Source organism: Harmonia axyridis, chromosome 1 (genome assembly GCF_914767665.1).
Source record: "Harmonia axyridis chromosome 1, icHarAxyr1.1, whole genome shotgun sequence".
Lineage (NCBI taxonomy): Eukaryota > Metazoa > Arthropoda > Insecta > Coleoptera > Coccinellidae > Harmonia > Harmonia axyridis.
This window is the reverse complement of record NC_059501.1, coordinates 24,889,638-24,908,925: the sequence shown is the minus strand read 5'-3', so window position 1 is coordinate 24,908,925 and position 19,288 is coordinate 24,889,638. Positions and strand designations below refer to the sequence as shown.

Genomic DNA, 19,288 nt, shown 5'->3' with positions numbered 1-19,288 from the left:
TTCTCGAGAATTCAACTTGTATAAAAAAACATTTATGAATGGTCATAAACCAAGTTGTAAAACGAGTATGTTTTGGTGAAAACTTATGGTGCTATTTTATAACTTTTAGCGAAGATTCCATTTTTGTTATTGCCAAACCGTTGAATTTCATGAGAAAAATGCAACTGAAATCGAATATGCATAGGTCATGCTTCTCAATGTGACCAAAACAATATTTTACATAATTTTATACCATCTTATAGTGCTTTTATATCTTTCTATATGCGAATGCTATGGATGTTTTGGTACACTTCAATCTTATATTTCCTTCAATATCTACTATTTCTATTCAAGTGAATGGTTTCCCAATAGGATGTTTCATTTCCATATTAAGAAAAGCTTGTTTTTTAGGGGATTTTCCTTTCATTGTAAATAGGAAGGTAAGCCATTAACTATGGAAGACGATATCAACCAAATGGCAGCCACGGCTGCGGTGGCAGGACCATATCCTTTTTATAAAATTTTCCATAATCAATTCGTACATTTTCGTCTGTATGTCCTCGAAGGCTTCACGAATTCCATCTTTAAGGTATTGAATCGATTATGGAGCATTGGCATAGACCTTATCATTTTCGTGACCCCAAAGAAAAAAAGCCTAATAAGATCTCGGTGGCCAAATCTGATCAATTCTTCGAGAAATAACAAGACTAAGAAACTTTTCTTGTAGAATTGCGATTGTTTCGTTGCTAGTGTGGCACTTAGTGCCATCTTGTTGAAAATAAACGTCGTCCACATCAATAACTTCCAATTCCGGCAATGAAAAATCATTAATCATATCTGGGTAACGCAATATATTCCCCGTTACAGTTGCACCGGCCTCATTTCAGAATAAGTAAGGTCCAATCACACCACCATCCCTGCACCAAACAGTGACACGTTGAGGATGGAGAGGCTTTTCAACACACATTTTTGGATTTTTCCAGCCCCAAATGCCCCAATTTTGCTTATTAATGTTACTTCTTAGGTGAACATGAGCCTCATCACTGAAGATGATTATTCGATGAAATTTCGAAAATCATTTTCATGCATTTAAAAAACCCAATCAGAGAACATACGATACTGCTTGTGATCGATCGGCTTGAGTTTTTATGTTAACTGAACATTAAAAGCTAAGGGCCAGTTGCACCATTTGCCTAAACATTGATTAAAATTTAAACATTGATTAATTTCTGATTTCTCTTGAGAAATCATAGAGTAATCAACGTTTAAATTTTTAATCAATGTTTAGGCAAATGGTGCAACTGTCCCTAAGTCTTTAATCAAAATACGGAGTGATGTCGTTTGTGCAAGCCTAATTTTCTAGATTGAGGAGGAATATACAAACCTGCGTTTTCTTAAATTCCCAATATTTCTGTGTTTACGGCCTGAATATGGTTGAGATTTTTGTATGTATATATAGAATAATCATTTTGAGCTAACTGCAGATGGCAAATGCAGGTTAGCTAGGATAGCAAAAGAAAAAAGTTCTAATACTCCTAGACCACCTGGACGACCACCTATAAGATGGTATGAAAGCTGGTCTTCATCATCCCAACTCCGCCTGGAAAACCATTGATGCAAACACAGGACTTTGGTCCTAATGTAAGGGGAAGAAGAAGAAGAGCTAACTGCAAATATTTCTATTGATATCATCTTCAGAACATAGAACACCAAAGCAGAATATCGAAAAAACTACCTAATAATTTCGTAACAACAAACCAGAAGAAGAATATGTCTTATAAACAAAGTGAGAAGAAGAAGGAGATAAATAACTGTAGGTAGTTTTTCTATTATTCCTCGATTATGAGTCATTTATTATTCATTATCCTATGGCCATTGAAGTTCAATAGAACTCCCCTTTTCTTTCAAAAGTGAAACCAGAAAGAAGTGAATGAATGGTAGGTACTCACTTTTGCTGGAGGACTCCGTCTTGTTTCTGTGATTATCTGCTTGACTTTTTTTGGAGGTGTAGAGGCTATAGCTGCTATACTATTTTTGCTTGGTGGAACGCCACCAACATTCGACAGCTTTCCCATGAATGAAAGATCATCTTCAACAGTCTCCAATGGAGGAGATTCTTCATCGTCCAAATTGTCATAAATATTATTCCTATTCATCAAATCTACCAAACTATCTGTGCCATCCAGAAGATTCTCATTGTAATGATTTGTTTCGAATTTTTCGACTCCATTGTTATTGTCGTATATTTTTTGAATAGTTTCACGCTTGTTGATGAGAGGTTTACCATTTCGTATGTGGGTGACACTTCTTTGAACGGTGGCTTGAACGGTTTTCCTAGAATTTTTAACGACGGGTTGTTGTCCATTGGAGATTTTTACCATTGATTTACCTAGATCGAGAAAAAAAGCGTAAGATTAATACAGCAGTATGAGTTCACTAGATGGGTTGAAAATAAGGGATTTATCTGAGTATTCCATACAAGGATCTTGTGATTAGCAAAGAACTTTCGATATTATTTCAAAATTTTCTTGATCCACGTAATATAGCAACAAGATCTACACAAGAAGACAAGAAGGATCTTTATTGGATAAAATGAAATGAATAAGTGGCAGACGGAATTGATTGAATGCAGAATGTTTTTCCCTCAATTTTTGTTTTTGATATCATTTGGACGTAAAATTTGGTCGGAAGAGGTGAAGAAGAAATAATTGATAAAATCTTGCTGTTAAGTAACACTCCACTCAAAAGGTCTCGGGCTCAACTAGTTGAAAATTCGACTTTATTCATAAATATAGTCACCTTTAAGAGTGCTACATATACTTCAAAGCTCATTCTAACTTTTTCATGGCTTTTCTGTAGAAAGATTGATCTTATCTTTCGGCATAGGCAATGACTTCTTCACAATAGTAAAAACCCTGCCTTCTGATATCTTCAATTCCACCACTATCTCACGCAACCACGATCGCTAAAAACTAAAAACCATTTTGTGGACTTTTTTGATGTTTTTTTAATTCGGGCCACCAGAGCATTCAGAATGGTTGATGGTTCTTTGACCATGATTAAAGTCAGCATACCACCTTTTGACCGTTGATCTCGATAGAGCAGATAATGAATAACACTTATTATATTGAGCCTTTACTATCCTTGCACGGTATTCTTTCCCATGAAAAAATACACAAAATAGTTTTTATCCATTTTTTCAATTGATAACGAATGTGCCATAACTTAATCTTCAATATCTGAATTCAGACTCTATGTGACCTTTTGAATTACTTGTTGAAATTGATAATTGAATATTTTGAGTTTTACGCTTGCTTTCAGTAGACAGGGTCACCACCAGACATTTTGGTGCCCCTGCAAAATAAAATTTCGCCGCCCTAATTCCCTAATTGTCTAATCGTACCTTCATTGACTGTTATTGAATTGAATTGTTATTTGCCAGAAAAAAAATGTGTTTGGCAGCTGAGGGCTCTGTAGAACAACCATTTATCAATAAATATTTTCCGATTAAATGAGTTACATATACAGGATGTTCCACCAATGACGCGAAGCCCGATTACAATTGAGCGCTGAAATTTTCAATTTTTTTTCGACACAGAAACATTAGGCTCCATTAGAGCTACATCATGAAATTGTTTAAAACTTACCGTTTTTGAGATATTTCGATTTTTCATAATTGAAGCGTCTTAGGAAAAATCTATAAGCTTCGGAATGAATGAATTTATTTGAATCAGATTTTGAAATTGAATACTAGAAGAACGGAGGTGAATACTGATGACTTTTTGATAATCATTGAGAACCTTGTTGGGTGTTCGTAATAAGACAACTATTCATTGATGACTTATTTGAACGTTAAAGCCGAACATACTCCAAATGACACACCCTATATTTCTCATATGGTAGAGATAATTCGCTATCCAATAAAAAATACATGGTATGTCATTAGGGATAAGCCCAATATTAACGTTTGAATAAGTCATCAATGAATCGTCTCAGTGCACACCCACTAGACTTATCAATAATTATCAAAAAGTCGTCAGCACTTACCTTCGTTCTTCTAGTATTCACTTTCAAAATCTCATTCAAATAAATTAGTTCGTAATTATTAGGTTTTCCGAAGACCTTCAATTTATGAAAAATCGAAACATCTCAGGTTCAAGCATATTTTCGAACAAAATTGAGTTAATTTATTCCATACAATCTGAATTTTCAATGAAAATATGGCGTTTCGAAAGGAAAATATAGTTATTCACACTTTTTTGGTACAAACCTTGTATTTCCAAAAAATTTGATAATGTAGCTCTAATTGAGTCTAATGATAATGTTAGCCATCAACCATAATAGAGCACCGAGTCAATGGTGTATATTTTAGAGCTTTCGAATTCCAGGTTTTTGAGTTTTCTTTGAAGGAGCCTTTGTCATTCTTCTCAGGCATCTTTTTGGTTTCATATGAAAATGAAGACGTATTTTGGAACTCAAAATCACCTTGACAAATTTATAGAAGGATGTTTTGTCGTCGTCGTCGTTGAGAGCGCAATTTGGCAATTTTTAATTTTACTACAATGAGTGGAAAAATTATGTCTTGCTTTATTAACTGACTTTCCGGACCTGCAATTTGGTGCCCCGGCAAAATGTATGCCGGTTCTGGTGGCGGCTCTAACAGTAGATCAGTATTTTAAGTAACGATATTCATAATGATCCTCACCATTTAAAGGTTCAAGAGGATAACTTTTGTCGATACCAGCTCTCTGTCTTCTTTCCTCAAACATTTGCCTAACCTTTCCTCCACCCGTTGATCCTATACTTGTGTTACTTCCAGCACTTCCTCTTCCAACCCTGTCAAAGGCACGTTGTTGTTGACTCTCATAGAGCTTCAGTAGTTTTTCTTCTCGTTCTTGCATTTGCTTTTGTTGAAAGCGAGCCTGAAAACAAAAAAAAAATTTATGTATTTCTATAATCAACTCAATTATGAATGGGATTCATGTGGTATTTGTGAAAAAAATTGCAGCCTTTGATGTGTAACGATCACTTGATTCGATTATTTTTTTTAAGCCGATGATACGCCACTGAATACTGAGGGTACTTCCGTCGATATATTGCATGAGTTGATATGAAGACGAAATTTACTGATCAGAAGAAAAGTCGTTTGATATTTATTTATTGAAATTGGAAATTTTTAATTAGATATTTGGATAAGTAAATATGTTGATCAAATATTCTTCTTTTTCATATACTTCTTATTTTCATTTCTTTCATTCAATGAATATAATATCATAATTTGTTTCAATATTGCTCCTGAGACAGCTTCAGTTTTATCGGTTTTTTTCTTTCTTGTTTAAAAACCAAGAAGCTCATACTGTTTTTTTGCCGTTCTTTGTTTGAATATTCGAATTTACCTTGTTGGATATAATTATTTCTGATCATTTATTACCATTTGATACCATTTCATGGAATCAATTTTGAATTTAATTTTTTTTTGGTATAGTTATTAATTACTTTATAAATTTCTTGAATATAAATTCTGAGCTGTAATATTTTCACTTTATTATTATCTGAAGATTTTATTTCTTCATTTTGATTATTTGAAGATTTCAATCAGAGCAGAACATAATTTTTTCTACCACCATTTGGTTCAATATTAATTTTGATTCATCTTAAGCACGCTCGACTTGCAATTGCTGTCTCTACATTATTAAAGATTTATTTTTATGATGAAGAAAATTTTTGGACTGAAATCACCATTTCTTTTTAATCGATAGAGTTCTAATAAATTACTTCGATTGAAGAGGAACGTAACGACGAGACAGTTTTATAAATTGGAACAGAAACTGAACCGTCTCATTTTCTAGTAGTCACCATCAGTTTTTGAATAGCCTCATGAGATTTTCAACATAAATCCCCCTATAAATCAATACATTTATTAATTTCTTTCTGGAGCCCAAAGTTTTCACATTTATGATGAGATGCCTATATGTAGAATTAGTGTTTTTTTTATTCAGCCTTCAGCAACCATCATTAAATTGTATTTATATGTTGTTTCAATAAATTTTATTTTGTAATTCATATCTTCAAGCAAGATTTAATTTTAGTTTACTTTAATAAAACTATTCTGCCCACAATCCACAAAATATAAGATATTTTGTTAAAAAAGCCGGAATTGATGGGATTTAGAGGAGTGATATTTTAAAGTCAACTTAATCATATAAGACAAACCACAAACACTAAAATAATGTAAACAGTGAATGGTCGTATGTAAATTTGGTAGGCATGCCAAAAGGATCGGTGCTTGGGCCGCTTTTATATTCTGTTTGTGTTATCTAAGCCTGAAAGAAGGGGTATTGGAGCCAAGTATTTTACAGTTTTTTCATTCATTATAGATTGGTGTTTATGAAAAATTATATAAATGATGACCTTGGTATGTATACAAATTGGTGAACGCATAACAGAAAGCCTAGAATCTCTTACTATTAACATGGGGCGGTGTAGTTGATGAGCACGCGGATTTGAATCTACCTTGCAGAGAAAACATTTCCAGACTAGGATTTATAGCAGTAATTCGCTATTCGTAAAACAATTAAGTGTGCTGTGCCTAAGGAAGTGAAGGAACACAGACTACAAAGATGTGAAAAATTGTAAAACAAATAATATTGAGTGAAGAACTTAAGAGTGTTTGTCAAATTGCTAGAACAGAAATACCTGATAACTTCTAGCAACCCAAGAATTTTCAAGGTCAATGGACACTACATTATTCAGACTAGCAGAAAAATTTCCATTCATGACGGAACCCCGAAACTTCACGTATAAACGAACAAATCTTCATCTCGAACAAGAGTAAACAGTATTCAAGCAAGTTTCCAAAACGAAATTAGTGTTGAGATCTCCATCTCACAACAGACTTGAATGGAATTCGTCCAATGTCAATATTGGCTAGTGAATGGAGCTTTGCGCATTATTAACGTTTCTAAGGAAACTGAACTCCCATACGTTACAAATAGAGGGTTGAAGTGGGAAAAACTATATTGTGATTATAGGTTTCTAAAGTTGATTCCTTTTCCGAATTTATAGGTAGTGGACATGCATATTTCATGTTGGTAATAATACCTTTCTATAAATTGGAAAAGTGTGTATTTATGTTCACTGCTAAATGAAAGCGCGAAATGGTGGAAGGAAATACTCATTTCTTTATGATTTTTCATATATATTTTCTAGAAAATAAATGAGTATGCAGAGTTTTTTCTGTATTTGTAAGGGCGAGGTGAAGAAATTCAAATAAATAGATAATATACGTATAAAAAACATAATAGTCATAGTCACCAGAAAAAAATACTGGATATTTGCAATAATTACTAATTAGGAACCAATTCGGTATAAATCACCGAAATATTCAATCATGTGGGTTTTACAATATAATCCACTCATCCAATCATTGAATGATAATTATACTTTTCATTGTTAGGTATTAGATGAAGATTGAAGAGGTTGAATAATTTTTTTTATACTTTTCATTATTAGGTATTATATGAAGATTGTAGAGGTTGCATCATTTTTTGTCCGAAACCTAGGCCATTCAGTTGAACAGGTATAAAGTAACTGAAATATGACTTGGAAATATTTTTGAACGCTCTTTCATCGAATAGCTAGCTTTATTCTTTCGTTACAATGTCTGTGATTTTCGAATATGATCAGGATAAATATTTTGCTCCTATATAAAGACTACTAAATTCTAGAAGAACATTAGAAAAAATTACCCAATAGATCCGTGACCACAAAAAAGGAGGTGTTGACCTTTCGAGAGTTCATATGAAAAAAACAATTTCAAGTTTCATGCAAAATTTCAAACTGATCAAAGCATAAAAAATTCAAGAAGAATATATGAAAAGAAATACCTAAGCCTAAGATTTCCGTTATTACAGATCCAATCCAGTTGATATTTTGGTGTGTAACCGAAATAACCAATTTGAATCTATCTGCGAAAAACTGAAGCTGATCACATCATCTGAATCGTAAATAATTCAAGAAAAAATTGATGAAGAAAAAAGAATATAAAATAACAATTTTAAGATTTATGCAAAATTTCGTGTAAAATATAAAATTCCAGCATATTTTCAGAACAAAAAAAAAAGGAAAAAAGCACTGACGTTTAATGAGGAGTTCTTGAGCGCTCATTAATTCATGTGCCAATTGCACCCTTGGAGACCACAGAACTGACTCACCTGAATTGTTCGATCATAATATTTGAAATACATACTGTCAAGTATGTACAGGGTGATTGATTCAGTGAATCGTCAATGAAAATGAATTTTTAACCATAAATTTTCAGTAACTTTTATAAAGAAATCGCAGCATTACAATGTAGCGTTCTACATCTACCTTAGATTAAGATGAAAAAAAATGTATATTTTTCGAAAACTGATAAGGATAACCTCAATAAAGTATATATATTTCGAATCAGGAGAAAGAGCTCTACCAATCAGGAAAATAAAATACAGGGTGTTCCATCCGAAAAATAACAGTTTACATACAATTTTTAGGGTTTTAATGCTTTTTTCCATTTCCCAGTACTGAATTCTGAATCCCCATGAAAAATAATTCATATTTGTCCATTTAAACGTTTTTGGAGGTCCAATATTAACTGAGATAGCTATTGAGTGAAATGTAAACAATCACTCTGTACCTATTACTTCGTTCGAGTATGAGAAAAAATTGAATTACATTCAACCTAAAGTGATCGTTAAGATCAGAAATTTGATGTTTTTCTCTCTTGATAGTGTATATTTCATTCAGTGAATTGCTTGTTTTCTTTCAGTCAATCATAAAACTAGAGCATGGAACAAAATTAACAATTTTAATAACATATTATACTTACAAACAAGTTTATGTACGAATCTATTTTTAATCGAATTACTCATCTTTAATGTTTGCTGTGAATTATAATTCTACAATACTTGAAAATGATTAATACAAATGTTCTTATTGGTCAACTCTTTTGCACGCGCGGATGAAGTTAAAGTAAAAATGCAAATAATGATTTATATCAGTGAGTCAGCTGTTCAATTATAATGAATTACTCTTGTATCTTCCCGACATCCGTAGACATACTTTTCTTGGAAATGAAGAAATGAATGTGAGATGATTGTATATTGTCCTTGAGTTTTATTGAATGGCAAAATAGGTACTGATATAAATAAAACCGATGCTTCTTACTTTCTGTGATCTTTTATCATTTGTATTATGAAAATGAGAGAAGCATGTGAAGTCTGGTGCTTTTGGATACTTGTTCGTTCATGCTCCAATTGTACCTTTGAACTTTATATTTATGAATTTCATCCCATATACAGGGTGATTTACCGCGATGGCTTATTAGACGTTTATGGAATACTAATCATAATTTTGTGCTGAAAACTTGCATACCTACCGGGGTTGAAGATAATGATCTTTCTTCCAAAAATATTTTCAGATCTCTACAACTTCCGGGTATACCGGAATCAGACTACTACTTTCTTATTTCATATAACACACCTAGTAATAGTATATTATTGCAAGATTAGATAGCTTTTTTGATGAAAATTTCATATGTCATAACTTGAGTATAACCCCAAGGTTTCATGAGTTGATAATATTTGTAAGAAAAAAATGCTTGCGACGACGACTGATACTTTTTTATACTTCTGCAGAAAAAGATTCTTTAGAAAAAACCCCTTTTCATTTTAGATTCCGCCAATACGTTGTATAATGATACTGTTTGCGGTTTTGACCAAAAAAGGACAGGGTGATTATGAGAGGATCATTAACTAGGACAACTCAAACTCATCAAAACTCAAAAATTCAAATTGCAACCTATATTTTTCATTCTTTTAATCAATTCTACGTATGAAAAGAGGTGGTTACTTGAGCAAACCCTATACTAAAATGGAAACGAGTCTGTAACTTCCGGAAAACATAGAAAAAAACTGAAAGTCGATGTTTCGATAACTTAATTTGAAATTTCATAAATTTCACCAATTGTGTAGTGAATTTAAACAATTTCAATGAGTTGTTGAAGCGTGTATCGCCATTTTTTTTGTAATGGCGTAGTTTTTACTTGTCAAATAATTTAATGTCAAAAACTGATAATTTCAAAAGTGACAGCTGCCAAGATAAGCAGCTACCGATCGATTATTATTTGGATAGATCTATATTTTCCAAAAAAAATCCTTGAACGGCGAACGAAATCTTCTATACATTATTTGGAATCTGTAGGTATCAAATATTAAACATTAAAAACTGAAGGAAAAGCAAAAACTTTTTTTCGGAGAATATTCAAGTTGGATAATGATTAATTTCTTTCCAGACTAATTTTTGGGAAGGATAAGTTGTAATGTAAAATTCTTCTGGAGAAGGAATGTAATATTATGTAACCTACTTCTGAAGCAATTTTAAGTGGAACTCATAATTACTTACGAACTTATAATTATGAATTTAGAAATATCATCTTCATCTTCAAGGTGTAAATTTTTTAATCTTCGTAGTACAAAGTATACCAACTCGATATATACAAAGTGAAAAACAAATTAGGTCCAGATTTTCATTTCAGCTGAGAAATTTCTCGGAATAATCACTTTTGAAGTCTCTCTAACTTATCAACTTCGATACCATGCTGTAAGATAAGTTTGAATGACGCCAAAGTTAAATTGAACTTTATAACAATAGCTTTATCGACTTTTTCTTCGAATTACGTTGGGAGCAAATTACATTTCTTTGTTGATATTTGGGTCTATTCAATATAACCGAGGTGCTGAATATTAGTTTCTAGACGAAATATGAGGATTTCATCAAAGTTTCTTCTGTGAAAGGAAAGGATCTGAATTGTTCGCCGCTAGTTGTTTTGTCGAATACTCAGGAGTTCTGCAGTACGGCGAAATGGATCTTTTTTCAGTATATTTTCAGAGTTGAAATGAATTCTCTTGTAGATATATAGGTTGTTACTAAATAAATGCATAATTTTAGGGGTGAATTATTGTAGTATATGGAGGAGGGGTTCTTACAAAAACTTTTACGTCTGTTCTTGAGAAACGACTCGATTTCAAGAATGAGATAAAAAGATATGCAATTATAAAAAGAATAGATATTTTTTCCATTTTTGAAAGCTTTTGAGGTTCTATACAAAATGACCACAGAACTGTGAATAGATATGTGGTACAATGGTGTTATTTCATTCTAGGTGAGAGGTTCTGATGATACAATTGCCACAATTTTGTATGAACATTTGAGTACTTATTTTACATATAGGCAAATTAAATTTCAACCTATAGTCAGATCAATGTAACGGGGTTATCGGAAATATATTTCTTATTTTTTGCTTGACGTAATCAGAATGGAATTTTGTACACAGTTTGAAATAATTATTTATTATACATCCAAATACAAAATTTTCACTCGCTTGGATTTATTTTTACTGAAATATTATGTTTTTATTATATTCTACTTGAATTTTCTATTATTCTGTTGTAAACTGAGTCAACAAATCACAAAACCGTCACAAAAGTTTTTGTAGTACGAAATCTCATCTTTCTAACGCATTCTTGTGGAACCCCATCGGACTCATTCTACACGAGATGTATATAACTGAAGCAATCTAATGAATGAAAAAAAAAAAAAAAAAGATATTTCTCATCAATAACAAACAAAATATAACCAAATATAAAATATATAAAACAAATCATCAAATATTCAAAACTGAGTATCAGTAGGTTTTTTTGACTAGCGTATCTTTGTATAATATTATCAACATTTAGACTGCTGCAAATGGCTCTGTGTATATGCATTAATGCCAATCCATTCAACTTGTCTTCATCCATATTGGAGAAAAATTATACTGTCTAGGTCAAACCGACTGACGCGTCGGTATGTCGCGACGTACCGGTGTGCCTTCAGAAGTTCAAACTTCTAAAACTTCAAAACATAATATATACGAATTTCAAGTTTCATAAAATACTTTTGAAAAAAAAAATTTTAATTTATGAATCATCTGAACGTGTAAATCATAACATTCACGAATATTTGTACATGAGAAAGCTGTGTGCAAAAAATGGGTGCCGCGCGAGCTCACAATCGATGAAATGCAACAACGTGTTAATGATTCTGAGCAGTGTTTGAAGCTGTTTAAGTGCAATAAACCTGAATTTTTGCGTCAATATGTGACAAAGGATGAAACATAGCTCCATAATTTCACTCCGGAGTCCAATCGTCAGTCAGCCGAGAGGACTACACACGATGAACCGAATCCAAAGCTAGGAAAAATACAACAGTCAGCTGGCAAGGTTATGGCATCAGTATTCTGGGATGCGGAAGGTATAATATTCATTGATTACCTCCAAAAGAGCCAGACTATCAACAGCGATTATTATATACCGTCATTGGATCGTTTAAAGGATGAAATCGTTAATTAACGGCTCCATTTGAAGAAAAAAAGGTGCTGTTTCAGCAAGACAATGCGCCGTGTCACAAATCAATGAAAACAATGGCAAAATTGCATGAATTGGGCTTCGAATTGCTTCTGTATCCACCGTATTCGCCAGATCTGGCCCCCAGCGACTTATTCCTGTTCTCAGAGTTCAAAATAATGCCCCCTGAACAAAATTTAGAGCCAATGAAGAAGTAATCGCCGAAACTGAAGCGAAAGACAAATCGTACTACAAAAATGGTATCGAAAAGTTGGAAGATCACTATAATCTCTATAAAATCGATTTTTGCCAAAAAAATGTGTTTTATTGGGGACTTTTCAATTGGCCTGTTACAATATTTTGCATGAGCAATTAGGTCTTAAGACTTTCAAAGTTCAGTTCAAAGCCTTTTATTTTGATAAATCCAAGCGGCAGCTTGTATATTTTTTTATCGGTAGATCCTGTGCAACCATTTCCACCTTCTTATTGACGACTTATCTCGCCAAATAAGGAGTATCCATCAATTTTGGGATGACTCACCGCGGTTCCACCGCAACAGATGCCATTGCGTGTAGGAGTCGAAGTTATCGCATGGTCGCCCAACCTAACCCAAAGTCGCGAAAGTTAAGGTCACGAGAACAATCGGGATTTCAGCCACCGCATGTAACTATTTGCTAATATGTGCAACTGAAGTTAGGCATGAAATTGTGCATAATTTCTTGGGCGTGGGACTCCTCACGGAAATGTTGCATTATTGCGATAACAAGTTTCTAACTCAAAACGTGCCTTTGCTATTAACTTATCTATGTCGAATACGTGTTGACGAAAGAATTAGGAAGAAAATTGCTTTCTTATCCATTTTATTGTCATATACTTAGTACTTGTTTTGTTCTTGTCAGGGCCGCCGCCAGGACCGGCAAACCGTACATTTTGCCGAGGTGCCCAATTGTAGGGGTGCAAAGTCAGTTAATAAAACAAGACATAATTTTTGACACAAAAACGTTTTCTTAGTAGTGAAATAATAATATTTCCGATAGCACTTTTTTTTTAAATCGTAAAGGCGCTCCCAACTACAGTTATGAATACAGGGTGGCCATTTGAAAACGAAACAGACGAGATTACAGATGAAATAAAGTTTTTCGATAGAAATGCTCGGACAGGTCGATTTCTGTTTCGAGGGGGACAACTTAAGATGTAGGTTACGGACGCATAGCGCTTCAACCCTTGCTACTACAACCCTTACCCCCAAATTTTGAATAGGGAAGATGGGGTGAGTGATGCCTCATTTGAAAGGTATTTTTATACTGATTTCAGCACAGTAATTGTTTTTTCATTTTATGCATTAGTTCTCGAAATATTCTTAACTAAGTATTTGAAAATGAAGTGGTGTTTTCATGGCACTTGTAGTGTTTTTTGAAAAATCGACATTTTGAGCTTCAAAACAACCATGAGTGTGGCTTCCTTCCTAACTAACTAACGCATGAATATTTCGAGAACTAATGCATAAAATGAAAAAACAATTACTGTGCTGAAATCAGTATAAAAATACCTTTAAATTGAGGTATCACTCACCCCATCTTCCCTATTCAAAAATTGGGGGTGGGGGTTGTAGCAGCAAGGGTTGAAGCGCTATGCGTCCGTAACTTACATCTTAAGTTGTTCCCCTCGAAACAGAAATCGACCTGTCCGAGCATTTCTATCGAAAAACTTTATTTCGTCTATAATCTCGTCTGTTTCGTTTTCAAATGGCCACCCTGTATATAAATAGGTACTAAAATGCACCTTTAAGAACTACGTCGTCTTTTTACTAGAGCGTCGTACAATTCAGGACGTTTTTTGATTAAATCGACAAAACGTGAAAGGGTGATTTTAAGTTAAAAAGGACGATTTTATATGAAGTTGAAAAGATGCCTTAGAGGCTCCTTCAAAGAAAATTCGGATAAATTAGGCAAAGCAGGGCAGCGTAATTTTATTTTTCCAGGGCGACAAAATGTGTGGCAGCAGTCCTGGTTCTTGTCATAATTTCAGATGATTATTTTGCGGCATTAAATAAATCCACAAGGGCCACCGCCACACATTTTGGCGCCTGGGCAAAATAAAATTTCGCCGCCGTGCTTTGAATGAGGCTCTAAGATTCTTCTAAGGCATCTTTTTAACTTCATATAAAATAGTCTATTTCAACTTAAAATCATCTTGTCAAATTTATCAAAGGATGTTGTGTCGATTTCATCAAAAAACGTCCTGTATTTTTTTAAAGTACGCCGCTCTAGTAAAAAGACGACGTAGTTCTTAAATGTGCATTTAGTACCTATTTGTATATATGTTCAGTTTATAATTGAATATCCGGTATGTAGTTCTGCATAATTTGAAATAATTCATTTTTACCTTTCCTAGGAAACTCAATTAATTCTATAAGATGTTAAATTTTCCGAAGGAAATTCAAGTTTTCCTGACCGGTTGTTAGAATATCCTAACTTTTGAATGTGAAGTCTAGAATTCTTGATATTTTCACAGTGATATCATTATTATCACAAGTAAACACAAAATTCTAATTTAAATCCGTGTGCTTCAAGATTTTGACCCAATTTTTACACCTAAAAGATAAAGTGTTTTTATTGAACAATGTTATTGGTCACAAAAAATTAACAAAAGAGGGATCGCTCTTTATATTTCCGATGAAAGTTGATTTAAGTTATCATATATTAGGGCAATGCTTGGTAGTTTCTCATTCTATCTTGCCACAACAATAACAGTAACAGTATTTTGACTTCAGAGGGAGGAAAAAACAGTTTCAAGCTTTAGCAAACTTTCTTGTTGAACGTGATTCCAGCAGCATAAAAATTCGAACAGAATATCGACAAAAAGTTATACTATATTTTTGAAAAAAACCGATCGGATTAGTTTGCAATTTTTTAATATGTTAAAATATAACTCAGATGTTCACGCCGAATTTTAGTAGGATAAAATCAAAAAAATCAAAACTCTTCATCTATTTAGATAAATATTCTTTGCCAATCAATGAGTACTTCGGTAGATTCGGAAGCAGAAACCGAGCCAGAAACCCACAACAGCAGCGTCATACTAACTCATATCTCATATAATATATACTACAGTTCTGTGATTTCCCAAATAGGACATGAAATAACGTGTGCTTAAAAGCTCCTGACATCAAGTCTTTTTTCGACATTTTGAATGATAAAATTTCGCTGTCAAAATTTGGCGAGAGTTAACTAAAATTTCAGTAGTTCTTACCTGCATATCAGCAAGCCTGGAAGCCATTTTTGAATTTCAATTAAGTTTCTCAGTCTCTCTGAATCTGTAATCACCAAAAAATAAAAATTAGAATAACATATATATCATCCATTCCAACTTATCAATACTATTCATCCACAAAATTCACGGTAAAATTTCACGATTAAGGGAAAATGCATTAGATATAAAAATAAAAGACGACTTATTTATGAATTTTCAACAATTATTCAAATGAATCTCGAAAATGAAAGATCACAATAGAAAATCTTGTGCTGAATTAATTAATCTGACTCTCTCATGAATTAAAATTGAATTAATGTCTTTGGGAGGAAAAAGTATTGGAAATGTATAAAAACTGTGATGATAATTACGTTTCCTCTGAGTTATATGTGCGCTACCTTTTGAACTCATATCGATTGGAATATCAATTAAGTTTAATTTCCATGCTATATAACACCCTGAAGTTAAATTGATTCTGCGTTCGATTAGCATTTCTCTGAAGCTGCAATGAACCTACTGATGGTTTGAGTTTTGGATCAGATGGAATGGCGAATGGAAAAAATATCTTGTTCATTCTGGCTCTAGAATTTACTAATCGTAGAAGAAGTTTCGTCATCAGTTTAGGAATGAAAATATTTTTGATCTCCGATTTCAAAATTTTCTGTATGAAAATTAATTTCGGACCCCCACGAACAATTATTCGATGAACGAGCCAATCCTATATTCCGATATTTGGTTTATTGACTAATGCTGTATGTTTATATCTGATGAGAATAATTGTTTTGGTGTCAATATTTTCGTATAGACAGATATGACAACAAACTTGCTCAAAATTATATGTGATACATTTTTCTAGCGAATACTTTGAATACATTTCACCCCGAAAGTGACCTGGAACTTAATGAATGACGTGGCAAAAATTTTTTATCCCAAAAGTGATTACCTCATTCAATAGGTTCCGAGTCTGGCACATAAAGGTATCGCAGGTGTCAACATTTCGAAACATGGAGTTAAATCTGGATTGACATATTGAAGGTTGAGTGTCGCCACAATTGCTGTTTGAAAAATGCATTAAACGAGTTGATGAAACACTGCTTTTTGTTGAAATGAAGAACTGTGTTCTTTTTATTTTCTTGCACAGTGTTTTTCAGACTGCTCCATCGACAACAACGGTTAAAAGAGAACAACACACGATGCTGGAGTTCTGGTCGCCCGATATGAGGAGTTATGTTATGTCAGGTTATGGCATCCGTATTTTGTAACGTGAATGGTATATTGTTCATTGAGAAGCTTGACAACGGCAAAGCCATTGAAAGAGAATATTACATAACGTTATTAGATCGATTGTGATAGCTGAACTAATATCTCAATGCTTACTTGACAGTGCTGCAGAGTATTTTATGGTACTCCTTTCTCAGGTGATTGTTAAATTAAACTTCAGCACTTTGAAGTGCTGAGAAGTATCATATGATGTTCTTTCTTGAGAGATAGAAAATGAGGTTGCAGTGCCTGTAAAATATCACGGACGGCATGAAGTATCAATAAATCGTTCGTTCCAAAAACATGATCTTTTGTCATTTTAAGAAAAGTTGGAATATTTGGCCTGGATATCGAAAAAGGAGGAAATAGGTCAGGATATTAAAAAAACTATTAGAGATATCTAAGAATGGCGTAGCTCATATGTGAATATGACATTGAAAGAAGCATAAAAACAAATCTGTTGAATTATGAAAACCGTGGAGTATATATAATGAAAAATCCGAGCAAAATACCCAGGCGTTGGTTGAAATGACCTGTTGAAGTTCATAACTCCAACTGGCATACATGCGTGAGTATGACAAATATTTCTGATGTCATTGATCAGACCAGACTTGTTTGTTTGTAAAACATGTCGGTCTGAAAGTGAACGTTGAATCAAGAAGAACAGTTTTTGTTAGTATTTGGTTCAATTTCTTATAGTTTTTTTTTAAGAAAAATAAAATGAAATACCTTTCTTTGTTCTATTCATATAATTTGTTGATTTTGTTTGCCACAGGCATAGATAGCTATGATTTCAAGCTTGTTGCTGCATGTTTTTTGTCCAAGAATTCTTACTTGTTATACATGTGTCTTGATTTTTATCCATACACTGTTGAGCATCACAGAATGAGTTAGAATGATTTGCATGTAAGCCATTTTAAGGCCGCTTTTACAAAGCTTTTCTTTATCTCAGGTTAACCCGGAAGAAATATGACAATATTCAGCTATCAACACCTTCAAGTATTATGAATAAAATTTGTTCACTGATTGAAATCCCTAGTTCCAATTTTAAACTCAATTCTATCAAACAGATATGTATCATATATTCTCTTCAAATCAATTTCTAGAATTGAAACATATTCAGTGAGTCGAGTTCACTGACGAAAATCTTCCATTCAGAAATCCCCGTAGCCTTTTTTCGTTCCAAAAAATATCGTAGGAGTGGAACAGTCTGCGATGAGTATATTCAAATTTTTAATTAGCGCAAGCACACACGACTCGTATGACTACGCACGGTAAAAACACACAACGGGAGGAATAGATACCCTATATGTCATTCACCCCTTAATAGCGTGACCCAGTTCCTGAACGTGATAGGCTGAACTCACCCTTTGACCTGATTTTAGGCGGTAGAGCTCCAACAGGACTCCGGAAATCCTCCCTGCATCGCCTTCATAGGTAAACTACAAACCGCGACCTCCTTTTCCCCTCTACCCCTTATTTAGCGAGATCCTAGAGATGCCAATATTGTCGGACGAACACTGATTGGCCTCGATTTATGATTGCGGTTTTATCGATTGATGCAGCGTTGTTGTGTGCACATTTTGTGGACATTCATGGTTTATGTGGGAATATTCTATATGAGAACATAACATTAAATCTAGACAACATCTCATGTGTCTATACATATTATTGAAACGCAATACTACACCTTTTCCAATTCAGAAAAGCAAAGTGAATTTCAGAAGATGGAAATTGTAATTCAGAATTCAGAGTTGTTATTCAAAACGGTTATTTGTATTTAAGAATAACAATATGTAATTCAGAAAAAGAACAATTAATTTCAGAAAATACGAATTGGAATTCAGAATTGGTTACATGTATTTCAGAAATAATAAAAATGAGTAGCCATTATTATTATTATTATTTGAACTGGGGTCGTTTTGGTTCGGTAAGCCTTCCGGAAACTGAGACCATGCAGATCTACCCTCTCATTCATAGAAACCCAGGGAGGTCGTCAATGACGTTAATAAAACTGACAATCTCCTTAGGGGCCTTAGCTGTTACCTCTCTGGTATCCAGGACCGGCTTACTCATGTGAATGGTTCTTAGGCCAGCCAGCTCCGGACACTTGCATACCAGGTGTTCAGCTGTTTCTGCTTCCGATCCACAGAGCCTGCAAATCTCGTCTGCTGACTTTCCCATACGGTACAGCTTCAAGAGCTTTTTGACGAAGGGAGGTGAAATCGTCACGAATTTCTTTGTCTGAACAAGTCTAGGAGTGTTAGTCCAGTGGATAGTCCTGCTGTTCAACTCCCATGGTAGGACCGCAGCTTTATATTGGTCTTTTCCTAGCCCACAGAAAGGCTCAGGTTCAGCAGGTGTTTACCTTGATC

At 33.7% G+C, this 19,288-nt stretch overlaps 1 protein-coding gene across 2 annotated transcripts in view; it reads right to left on the bottom strand.

Moving 5' to 3' along the window:
- Positions 1–15,719, bottom strand: part of LOC123674498 — a 28,037-nt gene extending 12,318 nt beyond the window's left edge. The window contains exons 1-3 of one of the 2 annotated variants that reach the window (XM_045609395.1): positions 15,654–15,719; positions 4,685–4,901; positions 1,929–2,368 (exon numbers count right to left, since the gene is read on the bottom strand). In XM_045609395.1, coding sequence (XP_045465351.1) covers positions 1,929–2,368; positions 4,685–4,901; positions 15,654–15,680 — 684 coding nt within the window. In that variant the 5' untranslated portion in view covers positions 15,681–15,719. Of the gene's footprint in view, positions 1–1,928; positions 2,369–4,684; positions 4,902–6,675; positions 6,912–15,653 lie in introns of those variants that run through there. The other variant, XM_045609391.1, reaches the window with a different exon arrangement.
- Positions 15,720–19,288: the final 3,569 nt, after the last annotated feature.